This window comes from Cinclus cinclus, chromosome 18 (genome assembly GCF_963662255.1).
Source record: "Cinclus cinclus chromosome 18, bCinCin1.1, whole genome shotgun sequence".
NCBI lineage: Eukaryota > Metazoa > Chordata > Aves > Passeriformes > Cinclidae > Cinclus > Cinclus cinclus.
Genome location: NC_085063.1, coordinates 2786401 through 2808185, shown reverse-complemented (window position 1 = coordinate 2808185; position 21785 = coordinate 2786401). Strand labels below are relative to the sequence as shown.

At 48.2% G+C, this 21785-nt stretch overlaps 1 protein-coding gene across 2 annotated transcripts; it reads right to left on the bottom strand.

Moving 5' to 3' along the window:
* Positions 1-10283: 10283 nt before the first annotated feature.
* On the bottom strand, positions 10284-20477 carry EIF2S2 (eukaryotic translation initiation factor 2 subunit beta). 2 transcript variants are annotated; one of them, XM_062505129.1, is made up of 9 exons: positions 20356-20477; positions 15921-16104; positions 14940-15043; positions 13816-13951; positions 13432-13532; positions 12878-13026; positions 11926-11982; positions 11426-11511; positions 10284-10760 (listed from the first exon to the last, which is right to left on the bottom strand). In XM_062505129.1, the coding sequence occupies exons 1-9, from the start codon at positions 20368-20370 to the stop codon at positions 10585-10587; spliced, it is 1008 nt and encodes a 335-aa protein (XP_062361113.1). In that variant the 5' UTR covers positions 20371-20477; the 3' UTR covers positions 10284-10584. The 2 variants fall into 2 exon arrangements, with proteins under 2 accessions (XP_062361113.1, XP_062361114.1); XM_062505130.1 differs by lacking the exon at positions 11926-11982.
* Positions 20478-21785: the final 1308 nt, after the last annotated feature.

The following is a 21785-nucleotide window of genomic DNA, read 5'->3' as shown; positions in this document are numbered from 1 at the left end:
TTGCTGAGTGACAAATCTCTGGGGTCCAAGGACAGTGCTGTAGCTCCCCCTTCTCTCCTTGCAGCTGGGAGCAATAGTGTGAGGAAAGCACGAGGCTAAACCCTGTCCTGGCACGTTGAGCAAGACAAGCTGAATGGAAGTGCTGCTGTCATCTCTACCTGGCATTCAAAGGAGAAACACGGCCCGACATCTTCCATCCATCTGTAAAGCAAAGGCAAAGAAAACTCATCCTCCCAGCAGATCCCCACCACCCCTGCAATGGATTTGGAGCTCTGCAGCCAGCAGAGGAGGCAGGAGCCAGACCTGCACAACCCAGAGCCACCACAGAGACCAGGAGAGCAGGTGTGTCCCCAGGGGAGCCAGAGGTGTTCTAGAGCTGCTTGCAGGAGAGCAGAGAGAACGCAGCCCAGCCCAATAAAGACGTTTTTCCTGTGCGAGGTGAGAGACAGAGCATTTCCTGACTGAGGGGAGAGTAGTGTCTCGGTTTGGACAGTTTGTGTTCTTGTGCTGAAGATCTGTCGAGTCAGAGGCTGTGGGGTGAGCTGTCCTCCAGCACAGCCACCTCCTGTCACCTCTCTTGTACCCCATGAGCTGCTGTTTGTCCACAGTCACTTCCTTTAAGAGGGAAGGGGAGAGGAAGCTGCAGGATAGCAAGTGATCCCAAGCAGGAGAAAGCAAGCAAACGTTACCCTCAGTGGTTTGGTGTCCTCATTCTCCACCGTGTCAGGGCTGAGCAAGCCTCGGCAGAGTGAGAGGTGCAAGCAGGCGTGGATGAGACCCTTCCTTGGACCAGCTGCTCCCCAAAGGGACGTGGAGCACCCATCTCCTGCAGCCTGGAGCCAGGGACAACAGCCCCTTCCCTGGCTGCCCACATCTCCTCCTGCCCCAGTCAGGACATGTCAGGAGAGTGGTGCGGCCGCTCCTGCTCCTGCCTGAGCTCCATTGCCTGGGTGACAGCGTGCCCGAGGCTGGGGACAGGAACTACCCCGAGCACAGTGCATGTGGGTGTGCCAGCGCTTCCCCCGCTCCCCAGGTCCCAGCTGCTTTGCCCCCTGGCCCTTGCTGTGAGCAGAGGGCTCGTCGTGGGGCTCTTCTCCTCATTTCTCCTTCCTGGGCTCGTCCCGTTTTCCCGGGATAGATGGGACTGAAACTCACGCAGCACTTTATTCAGACCTGGTGCGTCCTGCCGTCCCTTCCCCTCCACAACACACACACACACACACACACACACACACACACACACACACACACACACACACACACACATATCAGTGCTTGGAACCCAGAGCAGTGTCCACACCTACCCCTGGCCAGTCCCTCCCACACAGCACCTGCGAGGTCCTGAGTGCTCCAACCTCATCCACAGCATCTCTTGGAAGGGTGAAGGGAAAACAGCTCCAGGGGTGACGCTTCCCTGTCCCTGGCACCATCCTGAAGCACGCATGGCTCTTGAAGCACAAAGTTTTCTTTGCATTTCTTAGTTTGGGCTGCTCGAGGAGGGGTTGGAGAAGATCCATGCTTGCCCCGCCCTTGCCCGGTTCCTGTGCAAGGTCTGCACTGAGTTGTCCCGAGCTGTTCTCCAGGCCTGGAGAGATGAGCTGCAGGTTTGGCTGAGAACTGACTGTGCTGCTGCTGTTTGGGAGAGAGGTGACCTTGTACATACAATCCTGTATAATAAAAGAAAGAAATCTAATTTGCTTCCCTCTTTTCTCTCTCTGCCTTACACACACACTTGTTCCTTGTTTTCCAGACAAGTCTTTTTTCCCTTTCCAAGCCTCAGCTCTGCCCACAGGATTTACTTTCACTTGCCCAGGTATATCCCACTGGGCTGAGCAAAATGTGTTCACAGGGGTTCTGGGATTCTCCCCTGGAGGCTTGGGATCTTCTTTGATACGGGAGAGCAGGGGCCAAATCCAGGCCTTTAATCTCTGGACTTTGCACTGGTCCAGCTCAGACTGGAAAAATCTGTCTGCTTTGCCAGTTTGCCCAAGCCAGCAGTGCTAAAATCTGCTCCTTAAGCACAGTGTTGGTCTGGTTGGTACCAGAGTGGAGTCAGGAGGGACCAGTGACCAGTGAGGAGAATCCCAGCATGGTGGGTGTTGGAAAGGACCTTAAAGATGATCTACTGGAGACACCTTCCACTGGACCAGGTTTTTCCAAGGCCCATCCAGCCTGGATGGGTTCTTTGTGGCTGAGCCATCATCCAGTCCTGGAGGGCAAAACTACCTGAGTTTATGGTGAGTCTGAGATGTTTGAACATTTGCCTGTCCATCCATCCTGCCATCGGTCAGCAGTTCACTCCTGATGAGTGAGAAAGCAGCAGCATCAGACTGATGGTTGGGTGTCTTTGTGGCTGGAAGGAAGAACAACGGGAGGGGGCAAAAAAAAGCCCCAAACCAAGCCAAGTCAAACTCACTGTCAAGAAGATGGAAATCAGCCCAACCTTCATTCAGTGTGTTGAGCCATACACCCAGCTCAGAGCTGCGGTGCCTCAGGGGCTGGGGCTGGGGCTGGGTCACTCCAGCTCAGCTTTAGAGCACAGATGAGACCTCCCAGCAAACAGCTGGTTTGATTTTGCTCCTTATTTTGGGAGGAGAGCGAGGGACTATGGGAGCTCTCAGGAGCAGGGCAGTTCACTCTGCTCTTGGCTTGGTAGGTGGGGCCCCAAGAAGATGCGTTCTGGGGTTTTGGTGCTCAGTGGGGTCTGTCCATGACCGTGCAGAGAACCCAGGTAAGGGGGCAGCAGGGGGTAGGAAAGGGACACCTCCGAGCCCTTCATTCACCCTTTGGGCCATGAAACACCTGCAGAGCTCCCTGCTGGCTACACTGGTCCGTCAGGAGAGGAATGGGGTCACCCCTGCTCTAAGCAGATTGAGGTTGGAAAAGCCCTCTAAGGCCATCCAGTCCAACTTCCCCAGCTCTGCCAAGGCCACTCTGGCCCATGTCCCCAAGTGCATGTCACCTCTTTTAAACCCCTCCAGGGATGGGGACTCCACCACTGCCCTGGGCAGCTGTTCAAAGCCTGATCACCCTTTCAATTATAAAATTTTCCCATAATATCCAACCTAAACCTCCCCTGGTACAACCTGAGGCCATTTCCTCTTGTACTATCTCTTGATATCTGGGAAAAGAGACCAGCCCCCCAGTCACGCCCCACAAAGGAGGGAGATTCTCCTTAGCCCTACTGTTGTTGCTGATGTATTTTCAACCCCATTTTTTATTGTCTTCTATGGCAGTTACCAGATTAAGTTCAAATTGAGCTTTGACCCTTATTTTCTCCCTGCACAAACCCATGGCACCCTTGTAGTTGTCCTAAATTGCCTCCCTGTTCTAAAAATCAAAAATGGCTCTTTTCTCCTCAGTTCCAGGCAGAAGTTCAGCCAAGTCAGTTTTCTTTCCCATCTCATCTTTTGGCACACAGGCACGGCCAGCTCCTGGCCCTTTAGGGTTGTCTTGCCTAACAGAAGTGTGGTCCCCCCCCAAGGCCCTTTAAACACCATGACATAAAAAGACGTCAGATCCCATTAGCTCTTGAATGAATGTAAAGGGTCCCACCCTATTTGTACCCAACCTCCTCTTCCATGGTCCAGTGTCCCCACTGCTGTAAATTGTCCCTGCCCTGCAGGGATGTAGGAAGACAAGGGCTGGGCCAGTCCATTCTCTCCAGAACAGCCCCACAGGCAACAATTAGTTCAACATCTGAGTATTGTGAAGAAAAGTGACCAGATAAACTGAGCAGCTCCACTGAACATAACACAGTTGCCATGGTGTGAGCTTGAAAAAAAAAAAAGCTTTTTTTTGTTATTTTTTTTTGAAAGAATTTCCCCACCACCCACAGAAGGAAGGTCCCATTCCCAAGTGTCCTGGAGACCTCATCTGGCTTCTCACTTGTGCTGCTGTTTGCTGCCATCCCATCAGGGGCAAAAGCAGCGTGTCTTGATTAGAAACAGCTTCAAAGTCTCAGTCCCTGCTGCCTTTCCTGCACCTCTGCAAAGGATACAGGAATGTCTGAGGCTGCTGACACACTTTGGGTTAAATTGGGATGGGATGGGATGGGATGGGATGGGATGCCATGGGATGGGATGGGATGGGATGGGATGCCATGGGATGGGATGCCATGGGATGGGATGCCATGGGATGCCATGGGATGCCATGGGATGCCATGGGATGGGATCACAGGTGTGTAGGAAGCTTCGGTGCTCTGCTTTTCCCATGCTGGCCTGGATAGGCAGCAGAGCAAGGTTCCTGCAGTCCCAAATGCTCCTTCCATTCTTCTGGATATAGACAAACAATCACTGGGGCCAAAATGCCTGCAATCATTCATTCAGTCTCAGTCTGGAGATGCAACAAAACCCCCACTGGCTTTAATAACTCCCACTAACTTTGATGAGCACCACACAGAGTTCCAGGCTGTGCAGCCCTTTGGGAACATTTCAGTCACTGCAGCTGTAACAGGACTGTCCTTTGGGGAATTGTGAGAGCCACTTCTGGGTCTGTCACAGTGGTCATGTCCCTGCATTGTCTTCTTGTTCCCCACAGGTTAAATTCCCTCTTCTCAATTAAGATTTGCATGTGGAGATGTGGTCAGGAACTCCACTGGCTCCTGGTGGAGCCTGTCCATCTTTAGGCAGGAAAACAACCCCAAGCCTTGGAAGGGGACACTGGTGCCTAAAGGTCTCAGCCACACTGGGAGTGCTCTGCCTGCCCTGACAGAGGGCATGGGTCAGGTTGGACACCCTGCACTGGCCCAGCAAGAAAACACTGAGTTAAACACCTTTCACTGCCCACCTTTCCCCCCAGGCAAGGGGATTGCTGCCTCTGCCAGACTGGTCCAGGCACAAGGATGCAGAGCCCCCAGCACTCCATGGGTTTGCTCAGAGCTTCCTCCTGCTGGGTGAGATGGGGTGAGGAGAGCAGGTCTGGCAGCTCAGCGGGGACATCTCCTCCTGGTCTGCACACTGTGCTCCAGCTCAGCCCCTCCCTTCTGTCCACACAGGCCAGAGCATCCCGTGTGCTGCTTTGGGCCAGCTCAGGAGTCACCTCTGTGCCCACAGCATCTCCAGAGGGACAGAGGGGCTCCAGCACACTCCACCCTTCAATCCAGGGATGTTCTTGGCCAGGGGAAGGATTTAAATAAAGGCCGTCTCCCTCATCCAGAACAAAGAGTAGAGGGAAAAAATGTGCTTCAGCACATTGTTTAAATGAATTTTTGGGAAGTGGAGAAGGTCTGGAATTAAAACCAAACTGCCATGTGTGGAATATTTGAGACTCCACAGGCAGCCCCAAGCAAGCATTTCCCCACCAACAGGGAAACCTCAACAGCCAAATCAACCTGGAGCCCAAATCACATCAGGAGAAGCCCAGGGCTGTCTGCACAGCTCCTTCAGATGAACAGAGCAAGCAACCACTCCTCCCTCTCTTGTCCGAGGGTGTTGGGGAGGATGGGGACAAGACAGCAAAGAAAAATGTTTTAAGCTTCATTTCAGATAAGCTCACATTTCTCACAGCCTTGGTGGAAAAAAGACAGTTTTGGTGCTGAACAAAAACAGCACAAGGCCTGCAGCAGGTTCTGAGGGCCACGAGCAGAACAGAGACATTTCAGTCATCAAAACAAAAATGTAACTGAAAATTTATTTGCCTTCTGTGCCTTACTTTCAAAATGAATCACATCTAGAGTCCCTCCCTGTAATAAAGCACCTGACAGTGGTGACAATCTGGGTACAAACTGCTTTGCCATCAGTCCCACAGTCCTGCTCCCCTCCAGTGCAGTGTCTCACACTGAAAAAAGAAATACACCAAACTCATGGGATAATTGCCCAAAGCAGGGCTGGGGCAAGAAACAATGGAACTTAAAAGTGATTTGCTTTACTGCAGAATGTCGAATTAAGGATGCTGCTTCTGTTAGAAAAAGCAGAACTTCTGCGAGTCCAGAGACCACAGTGGGAGATGCAATGGACTGAAGAGGGAGGGAGGGAGGGACAGAGGTACCACATATATCAGTGGGTACTGGGCAGAAAAATGCTTCCCAACACAGAGGTAAAGTGGTGACTGCTTTATTCCAGAATTCTGCAGGTGTTTGCAATATGCAAAAAGGAAAAGGATGAACAGCAAGCTCAGGCAGCAAGGAATGAGCCTGTCCTTACAGACAAGAGCAGAAGAAAGAGAGAAAGTATTTTTCTTCCAGTGAGGAAAGCCCAATTTCTTGGGTCTGTTGGGCAGCAACACATTTCCAGGGCCAGCTGGAATTTCTCCTTATGTGTAAAGAACTGCTCCCTTGGGCTTGGGACAGACTGACAGCCATTCTGTATTAAGGATATGTAAGAGTGTAGAGGGTCATGCTGTGATTCCTCTGTGAATGTTAATGTAGATCTTATCTATATCCATGTATGGTGAAACATCTACAGCAAAAGCAGTCTTCAGGCTTCTTCTAAAAACCAAAGACTGGCTGAATGACCTTTGATGGCACGGCCCTGCCTTCATCACTGAAATAGATAAAATAATGAAAGAGCTAAAATAATGACTTTAAAAAGCTAGAATAATGAAAGAGCTGCAAACACCAAACTTCTTAGCCCAGGGACTGAAGCCAGGTGAGGTCCCTTCAAAGCAAAGGCTTGTCCAGGTGAGATAATGTGTGTTAAGGAGCACCAGCCCCTGCACTTGTTTCTCTTTAGGAGAAAAAGATGTTTCACTTCAGGAGGAAGATATTGTCATGAAACATCTTCCTAAAAGCCTTTTTCCTCCTCCTGCCACAAGATCATTTAAGCAACTGATCAGATCAGAGCAACCTTTCTGCTCCCTCAGCTCCCTGCATTTGAGGGAAAGGGCACGTGGAATTGTGTTCCTTTCTCTGCCGTAGGATTTGAGTGTTCACACGAAATCCTTTCAGCTATTAACCCATACTGGAGCCACTCGAGTTTTCCCAAGGCAGACAAACCGCTGGAACCAGAGCGAGCTGTGAACTGCCCAATGTCCCTGCAAGCGCAGGGAACAGAATGAGGGGCAGAGCCAGACAGGTGCAGCCTAACCCTGGCTGCTCCCATGGACACTGAGGGAATCCAACCCTCTGCAGCCTCCTGCTGGCACTGCTGCAAAAACAAGGAAAGGTTTTCACCAGCCAAGCTTGTCCTCATCCCCCTGTGACCTGGGTCCTCTGCTACTCTGGCATCAAGGCACTACAGCAGGAACAACTCAGAAAATCCAGTAATTTTTTTAGGAGCTGAAGAGGCTTTGCAGTTTGCTCTCCAGACAGACTGAATCTGAACTGCTAAATTCTTGTGCAGCTACTGATTTCTGTTCAACGTCTGCATTCCAATCCTTCTCAAAGCCTGGCCTCTCACCTTCTTGGATACTATTCCAGTAATCTGGAATAAACCTCTAGGGGAAAACTGAACACAGGGCAGAACAGAGAGTTGGAGAAATGTTATGTAGAAAATGAAGAGATAAATTCTAATGATTCTCAGCTGTCAGCATCCCACTCAACTTCCCATTTTCTTGCTTTTCAGGAACTTCCTGCTGTTTCTATTCCTCTATTTCCCTCCCGCCCCCAGCCACCACCCCAGGTCCTCTCACCTGATTGAAGCTCAACACCCCCTGCAGTTCATGACAAACCCTGTCCTGATGGCAGCAGCTTTGAAAATCTGCTTTTTTCCTCTCCTTGCTGACAACCCCAGGTGCCCCAGTCTCCCTGAGAAGCTGCCCCTGAGCTGCCCCAAACCAAGATCTCAGGGTGAGGACCATACCTGGAGGACACTGCACAATGTCACAGTCCTAGGACCAAGCAGAAACTGCTAGTTCTCCATGGAGCCATTTCATAAATGCTCCTCCTTTACACCAGCTGTGGTTACAAAAAATGATTAAATTCTTGCTCTGGCCAGAAGCTCCCAGGAATGGAATTTATTCTGATTTTCATAGTAGACACCAGTGATTTCAACAGAACAGAAGCACATGAGCCCCAGGGCAGCTGATCCCACTGGATTTGTGCTCAATTAGGGAATGAGATGTTCCCATTTCCCTGGTTACTTCAGGGATATGAGCAAGGTCCCCAATGCTTTGAGCTGCAACCACCTGAGAGTGGAGATAAAAGCACAATGTGGCAGAAGGGGGGATAGATTATTCTTCCTAGGCATCAGTAAATCTCAGGCTGACTGACCACAACAGCAATTGTTTACTCTCCCAGCACCTCCAGGGACAAGTCTCAGATGATTTTCACTTCAATGTTCTGGGCTGGAAGAAGTTTCATCTTCACTGCTGGGAAGGAACAGCCCTGCATTGCTCAGATTATTTGGATCAGGTGGAGAACTGGGCATGGTAAAATCCATGAAGAGGAGCAGCCCAGCTCTTGGTCACACAGGGACATTCAGCACCTAAAATCCGGATTCCACAACTCCACACATTCAATTTTCAGCTCAGAGAGAAAAAACATGGAGAAAACCAGCTCTGCATCCAAAAAGGTATGTGCACATAGATCAGGGCAACCACAGCTACCCCTCCTCTGTTAAGAACTCCATTCCTAAGCTGCCTTCTCACAGCCAGCTCAAGTAAAACTTTTGCCTCTGAATACAACTGCACTTCAAACTCACATCAGCCTCACAAGCAGCATGAGGCATTTGTGTTCATACAACATTATTTGAATGCACTCTGGAAGTTTTTCCTAAAAAGAATAAACCCCAACTGCTATCTGCTCTTAGACAGACTTCCTGCATTAGTGAGGTTACTCCACACTGGGATCTGAGGCTCAACATGCTGCACTCAAGTATCAGTCATTAAAAGACTTCAGGGGTTCATGTACAGACTCAAAGCACATCTACAAAATACACCTATTAAACTCTCCTGCAAGCCAGAGTTCACAGCTGAGATGTTGGAACAATGATTTATTCCTTTATTAACTCAGATCTTTTTGATCCAATTTCACTAAATCAGACTTTTCATTCAAAGCACTGAAATAGAGCACCAGCTCAAGGCTACACTGTATTTTTTCAAGTACCTTAAAGGTATTTGATCCAGGGGAAAACAAACATTGAAAAACAAAGTATCTTTGCTCTTCAGCTATTTCAGGGTGTCCCACCAGCAAGCCACCAAAACAAAAAGGCAACTCACACTTCTCCAAGGTTTTAATCCCAACAGGAGACTTAGCTAGAGGAAGAAACAAGAATACAACAATAATGTTACAAGAGGCACTGATCCTGGCTTTATTCACTTTAAGATACATCCAACATTGTTATAGCTCACTTGAAATTCAAAATGCTTTCAAGAAACCAACCATAAAACCTTGATTTTTTCACCTTACAGCGCGCTGTCAAAGTTTTCAAATAGCAAGTGAGTGACTCCCCAGCAATACTGTGCTCTGTGTTAACATACAAAGGTTAAAATTTAGTAGAAACCCTTCAAGTTGTGGTGTTTGCTGTATTGCCTTCAGAAGGACCAGCTCCCCTGGGGAGGAGGCTGCTCCCCTGACCCGCAGGGGTGACTGTCCAGGGCCCTGAGCTGCTGCACCTTTCCATCCCCCCGGGACATTTTGGCAATCAAGTGACAACTGTCCCCACTTCTGCAACTCAGGGGGGGACCTTCACTCCCCCTCCGTATCTTTGTACCTCCAGCTGGAACAACTTCTACACAAAACCCAGCGAGGACAGCACTGGGCGGCCCCTCCAGGTCACTGTCACTGCCAGCTGAGATAAGACATGGGAAGATCCTGAAGCAGAAAGTGTTAATCTGGAGCCCAAATTACTTGGCAGTATCTCCTGCAAATTCAAGATTTATAGAAGACTGTGTTGCAGGCACCATACAACGACACTTAGACCTACTGGGTTTTTGTTTTTTGCTGCATTTAGATCCGTTTTAAAGTGATGAAGAGTGCAGGACGTCAGAAATATAAACATTTCTCTGTAAGAAATTGCAAAATTTAGTACTATGACACTATGAAAACTTACAGTACAGATTATTGATTCTGTGTTATGATTCAGCACCAGTCTGGTGTCTGAACTCTCTCAGAGCTATTTTTGCCTAATTAAGCAGTACCAGCATGTGCTGACCCCCCTATCTGTGCACAAGCAGGAGCAGGGCTCATGTTGGCCTGTCAGCCCTGGGACCCTGTGACTGGTTTCTCTGTTTCATGACAGCATAACTAAAATAAGCCTGTTACGTAAAAGCAAAATAACCTTTATCTAAAAACTTCATTCTGGGTCTTGGACATAGCTCAGTGACATGATCTGTAGAACAACACACCAACCATTCCCACCAGTGTTTGAAGAAGAAATTGAAGGAAAAATCCAAATCCAAGACACTCACTGTTATAGTATCTTTAATTTATATTGTGTTTTACAGAAGTCTGAACGGATTAAAAAGCACCTCCTTTCCCACCACGCTCCTTACAGTTGGTAAAATATATTCAATGAGCAAATGTACGTGAACAGCTTGAGGATCTGCATCTTGCAAGGATTTCACAGACCAATCAATCAAAAGCCAAATTTCTTGTCGTTTTTTACAACCTTGCTTTAATAGAACGGTACAATCCACTCTGACTGCAAACCTGTCCAGTCCCATCTCCCCAGAACACTTTGCCAACTGCAGCGTTGATCAGCAAACCTAGTTAGCCTTGGCACGGAGCTGTGCTCTCTTGCCTGTGACAGCCTGGAAGCCGGTTTTGATGCTGGCCACGGAGCAGCGGGAGTGGCAGGTCTCACACTGCAGGAAGTATAACCTGGTGTCCTTCTGCAGGATGGTGTCAGGGGAGCGGCACGTGTGACAGGTCACGTACTCCTCTGCAGGCAAGAGCGCTCAGTTAACCCAGCAGCAGCTGCTGCTGCACAGATGGATGGAAAAGCAGCTCCGACACACCCACCAGCTCAGAGGGGCTGGTTATGAAAACCTAGACATCACCCCTGGGTAACGAAGAGGAGGTTTCGTGCGGTACTTTGTGCACTGGCACTGTTTTATTAAAGTTAAGAACTGGTACAGACTTCCCGCTGGGGTTCCCTGAGCCCCTCTGCTGAGGCAGCATTGCCAGGTGGCAGCAGCTCTGGTACTGACACAGCACTAAAGCAGGATTTGTGACACATCATCTGAGTCCTCTGACCAGCTGTGGCACACAAACACTTCATCTGTCAATTCGTGGGCACAACAGACTGCAAAATTAGCTATTACTGTTGTTCTCCACAGTTCTCGTCAAAGCCAAGATAGGAAGCTCAGATGAAAACAAGCAGTTCTCAAATGCTCTGCTTTCCTTAGCATGTTTTAGTGCAGGACAGAGTATACAGCCCATGGTCTAACCACAGCCGAACTACCTGTATTTGCATTATTCCATGATAAAAAAGTTGTGGCTCCTCAGCCTCCTCCATGGTGGGCACACACCTGGGCCATGCATGGGCCCCTGGGCAGCACAAGAGGCCTGAGAGAAATCTACAGAGGGAAAGGGAGTTCTACTTACTGATATATCTTCTCAAGACATTTTCTATCTGTTTTTGCTGGAATCTTCCTTTGATTACCAGTTGGTTGTTACCATCTATTGAACCACTAATTGAAAAGAAAAAAATAATTACTTGCTCTGCAGGTGTGAAGTGTTAAAACAAATCAGGAATATGAAGCAAGATAACGATGTGTTCTTCAAGAAGAGCACAGCCACAATTGTGTTGTAGAGGAAAAAACTGCAAAATTCTGAGATACTTAGAGCTACTTCCTACAGGAAGTTTTGCCCAGGCACAACCCTCACCTGCCTGTCTCAGGAGACTGAACAAGACCATTCCCTTGGACTTGGAGTTTCCCTCTGTACCTCCTCACTCAAATGTTCTCTCCTCAATCACCCAGCACAGCACTCAAGTGCAGGGAACAACAGCCTCATGTTCCAGCACATCTATACAAATCTAACCCAAAAAATAGTATATTTAACCAACATCGACCCTAAGCACACACACAGCCCAGCAGCCTTACCTTGTACCCAATTCTGCCAACAAAAATGCCAGGAGATGTTTTGGCTGACGATGTAATCTAAAAATAAAGTAAGAGATTGTTTAATCTTCCCCCTTCAGAGAAATTTGGTATTTATACAGGACTGGGATGATAAATCCAACTTGAGTTAGACAGTTTCAGAGGGAGCAGTGCCAGGGGTCTGCACCAAAGAGCACACACACACAATTAATGAGGACACAAGAAACCTGAACAGTCCACAGGAAAAAAAAAAAAACCTCCTACTATTCCCAACTCAAAATGACAGCAACTAGTGAAAAGAAGTTTTCCATTAAAGATTTTTCATTCTTACTGTCCTATCCCCCTAAAAAGCCAATCCCCCACAAAAAAAAAAAAAAACCCAAACATAAAACCAAAAACTATTAGTAACTACCATTAAAAACTCCCCTTAAAGCACAACCCTGATCCTCAGCAGGGTTTCACCAGGCCTGCCTTCTGGCACACTTCTGATACCCATCAGATCTGCATTCCCAGGAGTGCTCACAAAGAACAGAGCTGCCTTCACAAGACGTAACTGAGACACAGACATCACTACAGAAAACTCTACTGGAGTCCATATCATTTACTAAGAGAACAGTATTTGCAGTCAGCTCAAATTAGAAAGAACTTTTCCCACCCTTCTCCTCAAGGCTTGCACATAAATGTCACTGGTGACCCAACTTGACAGAAGGCAATGAACTCAGCAAGTTTCAGCCCATGTACCATTTTTGCAAGTGAAGTATAAAATTAGAAATTATCTCAATAAATCACGTTCAGAAATATCTTCTCACAGAGGAAATGTAACCAGCTCTCTGACTGAAATAGCTTCCACTCCTGGCTTGCCACAGTCACTTGCCAGAAAACTCTGCCTTCAACACAGGAGCACAGAGCAGTGCATCCATCTGCTAGTCCTGGGAAACATCAAGGGGAAACTTACAATTTGCAGATATCTGTGAAGTTGACAAAAGACGTTTTCTTGGTCCCTACTCTCACAACCTGCGGGGGCTTCATGACAAATTTCCGCTTCTCTCCAGCCACCATGTCCGGGTTCTTTTCCCGCATGATGTTAAAAACTCGATTGAGCAACTGCAAAAGAAGGGACGCACGCCCACATGAGCATTTTCCATTTCTCAAAGTGCCTTACCACTAAAAGCCACCTGAAACAGCATTCACAGTCAATATCAAACTACTTTTGCCTAGGAGCATTTCCCTACCTGCTTCAGAACACACTTAAAATGTTCTGACAAATTCAAAATCCCAACACTGCTTCCCCAAGGCTTTGCTCTGCCCATGGCAGAAGTGTTTGAACTACAACCAATACTGCCCCATGTGAAAATTACTGTGATAGAAGACATGCCTTGTTAGCTCCTGTTCATGAGCTTCTGACTACAAGCCCTTCACTTTGAAGTGAGAAACAGGAAATATGAGCATAAGGCTCTAGTGATGCAGATGAACATGGAAAGTATGTTTTAAAAGTCTCTGGAACATTACCTCATCATATGTGTAGTCCCTTTCTGAGCCTGCCCACGCAGGTCCTGACTGAAGGCTAAAAGAAATTCCATCATCTTTTTTGCTATCTTCATCCTCAAATGCTGTAAAGAAAGTTTTTGGGGATGCATTAGCAAACATTCTTTAAACTCATGATTACATAATTTCTAAAAGGTACACAGGAGAAAATTCCACTAAGATGTGGACTCAAGTCTTCTCTGTTTGCCAGCAAGACACCAGCACTTGTGGGAAATTTATACAGTGCTTTTATAGAACATTTTACTGATAAATTTTGGAACAAAAAAGGCATTTGAACAGAACTTATTCACACACAAGGTGGACTGCATTTCACTTTTGACATCTCACTGAGCTAGGTTATACTTCTACCTTCATCCTTCTCCATTATCTCATCTTCATCTGGAAACTTCACATTCTTCTTTTTCTTCTTTTTATTGCCCAGCATGATATCAAGATCATCTTCAGGTTCCACTGTCTCTGGCACATCCCCTTCAATTTTCAAATCCTGCAAAGTAAGACTGTAGTTTATCCAGTGTTTACCACAGCCCTCCATTGCACAGCATCAGAAATAACACCAGCTGCACACTATAAAGGTGAATATTGGTGACATCTACCACAGCCCTGAAACCCAAGAGGTAAGAATGGAATTCCAGCATGTTCAAGAGAGCCCTGTACCCTGCACTACTGCCATGAGCAGGGCCAGATTTGCACCTTCTGGGTTAACTTCTGGCTAGCCAGGAACAAGGTCAGGCTGCACTTAAAGGCAGCAGCCATCTGAGGACAGGAGGGAACAAAACACCCCTCATGGTAACAGGGAAAGCAAAGCTGTGCTACTTCTAATTGTGTTACCACAAGTCTGCACACTGAAAGAACACAGAGCAAGTATTTTGTCTTCTGAGGCAGATCAGAGGAACATTTTCTTCCCCAAAAGGCAGAATCTAAAGGGAAGGTTTATGTATAACATAACATTTCTCTGTCCTCTTGCTCTCTGGGCTTGCCAGTTACACTGACATGTGATACAAAAATACTACTTGGAATAAAACTTGAGAAGAGTAAAAATATCTTGTACACCTTCTGGAACACAGCACAGTAGCCAATCCTTTCTAAAGAAAACACCAGAGTGAAAACAGATTTCTTGGCAGATATGTGCACTTTATTTGAAATGCTGGCCTTTAGAGGACTGTTCTGTGTGTCTCTTCTGACATCCAGTTACCTCTCTAACCCCAAAAGACAATTAACCTTGAGGTTAATCAACCTTTCCTACAGACTGGTGAATTACTTGCTCTTTGTGCAGAGCAGGCAGGTTTTTCCACTTCTGGACAAAAAGCCCAGGTAAGAGCAAAATGTTCATAAAAAAAAATGAAAGACGTGTAAAGTTTAGTTATGAACTGCACCAAGACATGATGACAGACTTAAGACAACTCCTGCACTGCCAATCCCAAGAAAATGGAAGCAAAAGAGTTTTCAGCCATAGTCCAGTTATGTAAACAAACCTTTACACCTTCTTCTGCTTCATCTATATCAAATATCTTTTTTGTTTTTTTCTTCTTTTTCTTTTGATTGAAGAAGTTTAAATCATCCAAGTCATCTGTTGTATCTAAAAACAAAAACAAAGGATTGCCTAAAGTGTAACTGTAGAAACAGTTCAGGCATGAAGGTTTTTAACTGACATCCAAGCCTGTAAAACATCTGTAATCCCTGTAGACATCCTTCAGGTTTGAAGAGATCATTCCCCTCTGCCCCCAAATACTGTTTTAGTTTCTGCATCTTCTAACTGTGTCTTTTGATTCTTTCAATGTTTAGTCTTTCTTTCTGCTGTACAAGATAAATTAGTCACTTTTTTTTATTAGAGATGCTTGGACAAAAAATGAGAAGTGCAGAAAGAAGTTCCTTTGGTCTGCAGCAGGAGTCAGTTTTATCAACAAACTGGATTGAAGTTAATGGCACTCTCTGAATTAGGTAATCTTGAGATGACATTGGCCTCAATTTAAAAAGCAAGGTTTTATACACAATCACACACTTACTTCCTGAAAGATTCCAAAGAACACTCTGGTTATCACATTCAGGACTGGACAAAAACTAGAAACTCCTTTAACCATGTTTCTGTTATTCACACTATTGCTTAATTGGTCAAATGAAAAAGAACCATAATTGTGGAATTACTGCAACAACTGCACAGGGAAGATTTAAAACTTTACACCATTTCTGAGAGTCTCTTTTCAGTGCCTGACTCAAAGGACTGTCTGAGCTAGAAAACTAGAAATTACTTAAGGCCCTGGGAGTTTGGTGATGTCTGTGAACATGATTCCAAGCTGGAGGGCAATCTGCCCTCCAAACAGGCAGCAGAGATTACTCACAAATCTCTGAACAAACCAAGGCTCTGGCATTATACTCTGCGATGCCAAATTCTTGAAACTGGGCTTGTAGTCTCTAAACAGCACCTTTGAGAGTTTATCTGCACGAATTCACTTTACCTTTCTTCCTGCTGTCTTCTTCATCTGCTTCAACATCTTTGTCTTCTGTTGGCTCTGGTTCAACTTCCTTTGTTTCTGATTGCTGAGTCTCTTCCGTCTGTGTGTCTCCTCCTCCTTCCTCATCCAGCATGAAGGGCTTCTTCTTTTTCTTCTTCTTCTTGCTCATAGTAGGATCGAAAATCATCTGTAAAAGTCAAGAGCTCCTTACCAGCTCAATAATCACCCCCATTTATTATCTGTAACACTTTTCCCAAACTGCTCCTTGGCTTCAAACTCAACTGTGTCGATTACAAGGGAAAACTGACAGAGCTCACAGCATCTGCTACTTTTCCTGTAGCCCAAGTTTCCTGTCACCTATTTATTAGTGCAGCTGAATACGTTAAAGCTGTGACTCTCAAACAAACTGGCTATCATCTCCACGACCATTATGGACTCCAATTTTCCAGTAATACAGCACCACCCAACACAGAAGAGAATTTAACCCCACCAAAGCACATAGTCTGATCACATGTCACTTCCACTTGTGAGACACATTAATTCCCAGATATATTCAAGGCAAGATTTGCCAGCAACTCTCTTGACAAGAACATTTGATGAGGAGGAAACCCAGAAGGGGCTGGTGATACAACAAGACCTTCATCAGCTCTGAACACCATGAAATGCAAAGGTCTCATCCTTCTCCTGACCCAGACTGAGAAACTGAACCTCAGACAGCGGGTGATTAAAAGCTGTTAATGAGCTCTTTAGCCAGCAAAGCAGCTCAATTCACCTTGTCTGGCTGTGAAGAAGGCACTAACCCCAAACTCACTTTTAACCTATTCATTCATATACAGACCTGAGAGATTTTTCCCAACACTTTTTGTTTCACTTTTTGTTTCACTTTTTGTTTCACTTTTTGTTTCACTTCAGACACAAGCTGACACCCCAGCTGTTGGTCACTTTGTAACACACATCTGCCTGGACTGTCACACCATAGTATATATTAAATACAACCATTTTAGGCACTTTCTCCAATGTTTCTCATCCAGCAATGGAAGAATGTTCTCACAGAGCTGTACTTCACCATTATGAACACTCCCACTGAGGAAAGAACCAGCACTTCACCAAGGAGCAGGTCTCCAACTTCTTGCCCAGCCACCCCCTGAAGTCTGGTGGTTTCCCTCTCCCCACAACACAACCTTTCCTTGCACTTCTCATTCTCCTACCCATGCTGTTCTTGTGAACATCTTGTGTACCCATCTTGTCCTTGATCCCATTTTCTGAAACACACCTGTTCCATACAGGCTCTACTGAAGGCATCAAACTGCTCATATGGGTGTCTGAAGCAGGACATCCCCAAAGCCTGCACATTCATGGGGGGCACTGAGGTGTTCAAACGCTAAAGTGGGTCTTTAGTTGCACACCCTGTGCTGGAATGATCTTCAAAAGAGTTCTGCCAGAGGGCTTCACACCACTATCTAAGGAAGCAGCAGAGGAATCATGCTGCTGTAATGCACAGAAATCACAGCATGTCCAACTGGTTCTACGTCTGCTTCCTCCTGGACCTCCCCAGCCTGCAGGGCCAGCAGGAGAGCTGCCTGCATGGCACAGTGCACAGCCTCAGGATCAAGCACAAGTGGCTGACTCATTTCCATGAAGATGCTCTGCAAGACTCTGAAGAGATTTTTATTGTCTCATGTGAAACAAACCTAGGATCATGCCTTGATCAGATGTAACAGTTTCTAAGAAGGAACCAGTCCACCCACCCCAAATCACTCTTTTTGTGAGGGAAAAGACATCTGAACCTCCATAAAGGATCTCTTGTGTCCACAGAGACAGAGTGTCTGCAGCCTAACCACACTGAACTGAACACACCAAGACAACTCCTGGATGCAGGAGACTGGTTTTCAGCATTAAAGCCAGGTGGCCTTGAGCAGGGCAAGCCAGGCTTCTGCACACCCAGCACCTACTCAGAGCATGTCACACTCCACAATCTGAGGAGGAGGAGGCCTAAGCCTGAAATATTTTGTTCACCAAGGACTTCAGCAAGCACTCAGCAGGAACCTTAGGTCACATTTGCTTTAACAAGTCATGACATAAATGAACCAGCCTGATAACCCAGCTGGTCATGTTCTGGCTTTCTGAGGCAGGTGTTTCCAAACTTTCTTTACTCCTTTTCTCTGCTCAGCACACTGGCTTAGTTTGAACTTTCTGATACCATTTAGTGCTGACAAACTACAAAGTTGCCGATTTTCTACTGAAGGAACCCCAGCACTAACACAACAAACCTGGACACTTTTCCCCTGTGAAAAAATTTGTAAATTCCTGTCTTGTTCCTGGTCTCAGAGCCAAATGCCCATATTGGGTTTTCTCCTCTGTAGACCACATGGTTCCTTCTCACATCCATCTCTGTATACCTGCTCCTTACTTCAAGTGCCTAAACAGACAAAATCCCAACCTACAAAAAATTAGCAAGTGAACAAACAGAGGGGGGAAACGGAATCAAAATTTCATAGACAAATGCAACTCAAGATTGAAGCCAGTGATCCCCTGAACTGCTGTGACAGTGGCAAACGGCAGGGATTCCAACAGAAGTCACAAATAAATCCCATTTCCTTAGTCTGAATAAACACAGGCATGTCTAAGAAGCAAACATCACACCTGGTCTGATCAAGTCAGTTCAGGTGTCCTTACACTACACTGACTTATGTCTAGGGTGAGTGGCAAAATTACTAACACCAAGCAGCACTTACATTTTCTGGCTGCTTAAAACACAGCACTCTCTAATATTATTGCCTGGAGCTTCACAAAACTCCACAAAACTGCAGGATTCAATGAACTTTTAGATCTAGAGCGGGATTATGTACCTTACAGGATTTTTAACAAACAGAACACCCATTAACAGACCACTTTCCCCCACAAACTGGGCCTGTGTTGCCCCTGCTGTGCCCCAGCTCTGGGCAGCACTGAGGGATGTTCCCAACGAGTTTCATTCATACACAGCTCTGAAAACTTTAAGCTACACCTCAACACAATGAAGTTCTTACCATCTATCCCAGTTTCAAGTGTTAATTAGTCTTCAAGTGTGTTCACCCTCCTCGACTTCATAGGCTTTAAAAACTTTCACAAACTTAACACCAATATCAAAGTACTTAGCTCCCAGCAGCCAGAGACACCAAGTTCTGGGAGGCACCTGCACTCACTGCACAAGAGCCTGAGGAACAGTGCCAGCTCAGCTGTGTTATCTGCCATCATCTTTATTCTGTGTCACAAAGTAGCCCAGAGGTGGAATGCCACTATGGATCACAGGAATCACCTCAAATTAATCCACTGCACAAGAAACCCACTTTTATTGATACAAACTAAATTCAAACCAGGACACTCCATGGCCCTGTGATCACCTGAGTCAGATAGCACATGATGCGAGCATTCCTGAGTGCAGAAAACAGCCCAGACATGAGACCTGCAGCTCCCAGGCCTCATTTAGGCACAAAAACACAACGTATTCATTCTAGATGTTGAAGCAGCTGAGTAAGCCAGTCACAGCTACCACTAAAATAAGTCGTAATTACACCAGTTCTCCTTTATGACGTAGGACAAGCCTGTCTCCAAGGCGTGAGTGATCACTTTGCTCTGAAGGAAACAAGCCACGCAGGTATTTTAAACAACACCAGAGAGAAGATACAAGACCAGAAGCAGCCATCTCCTAGATCCAGCCAGAGCAGCTTCCTACGGGCTACACCAGGCTGATGAGCACCTCACACACGGAAAACTTTCCTTTTCCCCCATGAGAGCAATGGAAATGAGTCCAGTAAAGCTGCCAACACAGGGCACTTACAACCGAAAAATTTCTCACATACGGATGTATCAAGCTCCCTGGTACTGTGCCTGGACAAACACCACGAGATCCGGAAAATGTGAAGTTATCATTTTTTCAGATGTTGCTATTCGGTTCTCAAGGTTAAAAGCCTCGATAGTAAAGCTCCAGAAAGCGAGCAGTAACTGCCTAAACGCTGCGTTTCGCTTAAGAGCGCAGAACACGATAGAGAAGCGGTGGCGGTGATATCTGCCTCCCTCTCCGGCTTCTCCATGCCAGGGGCGGCCGCCGGCAGCACAGCGGGAGCTCCAGGAAAGCTCCAGGCGAGCTCCAGGCCTTCCCCGGACTCGCGGCCCCAGCACACACCCGCGGGCCCGGCGGGGCTCCCGGCAAGGCTCCGTCCCCACGCACGGCCCGGCCTGCGCCCCCCGCCCGTCACGGTCACGGTCCCGGTCCCGGTCCCGGCCCCGGCCCCGGCCCAGCGGGACCCCCGCTCCCCGCAGCTCCGGCCCCGCGCAGGGCGGAGGCCGCGCTCGCCGCAGGCCTCAGGCCCGGCGCCCACATGGCGGCGGCCCCGGCGCGGCGCGGCCCCCGGGCGCGACTCTCCCGCGAGCGGCGGTGGCGGCCGGCGGGTCTCACCTCGTCGCCGGACATGTCTGCGGCGGGGGCCGCGGGCCGGAGGCGCGGGGTCGGTCGGGGCCGCGGGGTCAGTCCGTGCTCGGCTCTTGCATCAGCGCCGCGCGCCCGCCCCGCCCCGCCCCGCCCCGCGCCTGCGCGCGCCCGCCGCGCCGCCTCGCGCGACTTGCGGCGTTCCCGCGCTGCGCACGCGCGGAGGGACGGAACGGAACGGAACGGAACGGAACGGAACGGAACGGAACGGAACGGAACGGAACGGAACGGAACGGAACGGAACGGAACGGAACGGAACGGAACGGAGTGGAGGGACCGGAGCTGCTGCTGCTGCTTTCGCACAGCCTCGGGATCCCCAGCACGGACCGGGCTGGAGGGACCACGGTGCGGCACCGTGGGGGGTCTAAACTCCCAACCCCGGCAGGGCCGTCCCAGAGCACATCGCGCGGGATTGCGTCTAGACGGTTCTGGAATATCTCCAGTGAGGGAGACTCCGCACCCTCCCTGCTCCTGCCAGTGCTCGGTCCCTGCACAAGAAAGAATTTCTTCCTCTTGACCAGGTGCAACTTCCTGGCCACCAGGTCCTGCCCGTGGCTCTGGTGCCGTTGCTGGGCCCCAGCGAGCAGAGCCCGGGCCCTGCTCAGAGCCCTCTCTGCACACAGGGACACCCAGGGCTCAGGATCCCTCTCAGCTGGGGCTCCTCTCCAGGCTGAACAGCCCCAGGTTCCTTGGCCTTTCTTCATTGGGAAGATGCTCCAGGCCCTTCCCTATCTCTGCAGCCTCTGCTGGCCCTGCTCCTGGAGCTCCATGTGCCCCTTGTCCAGAGGAGCTCAGAGCTGGACACAGCACTCCAGATGTGCCTCACCAGGGCTGAGGAGAGGGGCTGGATCACTCCCTCACCTGCTGGCAATGCTTTTCCCAGTGCTTCCCAGGATCCCAGTGGCCACCTTGGCCACAAGGTCACTGCTGGCTTGTGGAGAGTTTCTTGTCCACCAGGACCCCCAGGTCCTACTACACAAAGCTGCTTCCCAGCTGTTTGGCCCCAGCCTGTGCAGGTGCCTGGGGCTGTTCATCCCCAGGTGCAGGACCCTGCGTTGGCCCTTGCTGAATTTCAGAAGGTTCCTCTCTGCCCATCTCTCCAGCCTGCTGAGATCCCTCTGAGGGGATGCACAGTGATGGGGAGGCATCACCACCTCATCCTAGTCACTAACAAGTTCAACAGTAGTGGGCCTAGGGGTGAACCCTGGGGGACACCACTAATGACAGGCCTCCAAGTGTGCCACTGTTCTCTCCGACCAGCTTGATGTTGGGATGTTTGCATTCCCATCCAAGTCTCCTGTGCTTGCTGAACTTTTCCTGACCTGGCTCTGAGCAGAGATTTCCACCATATCCTAAAAGTGAGCCTTTGATGTCTCTAATGGGACATGCTATTGTAAATA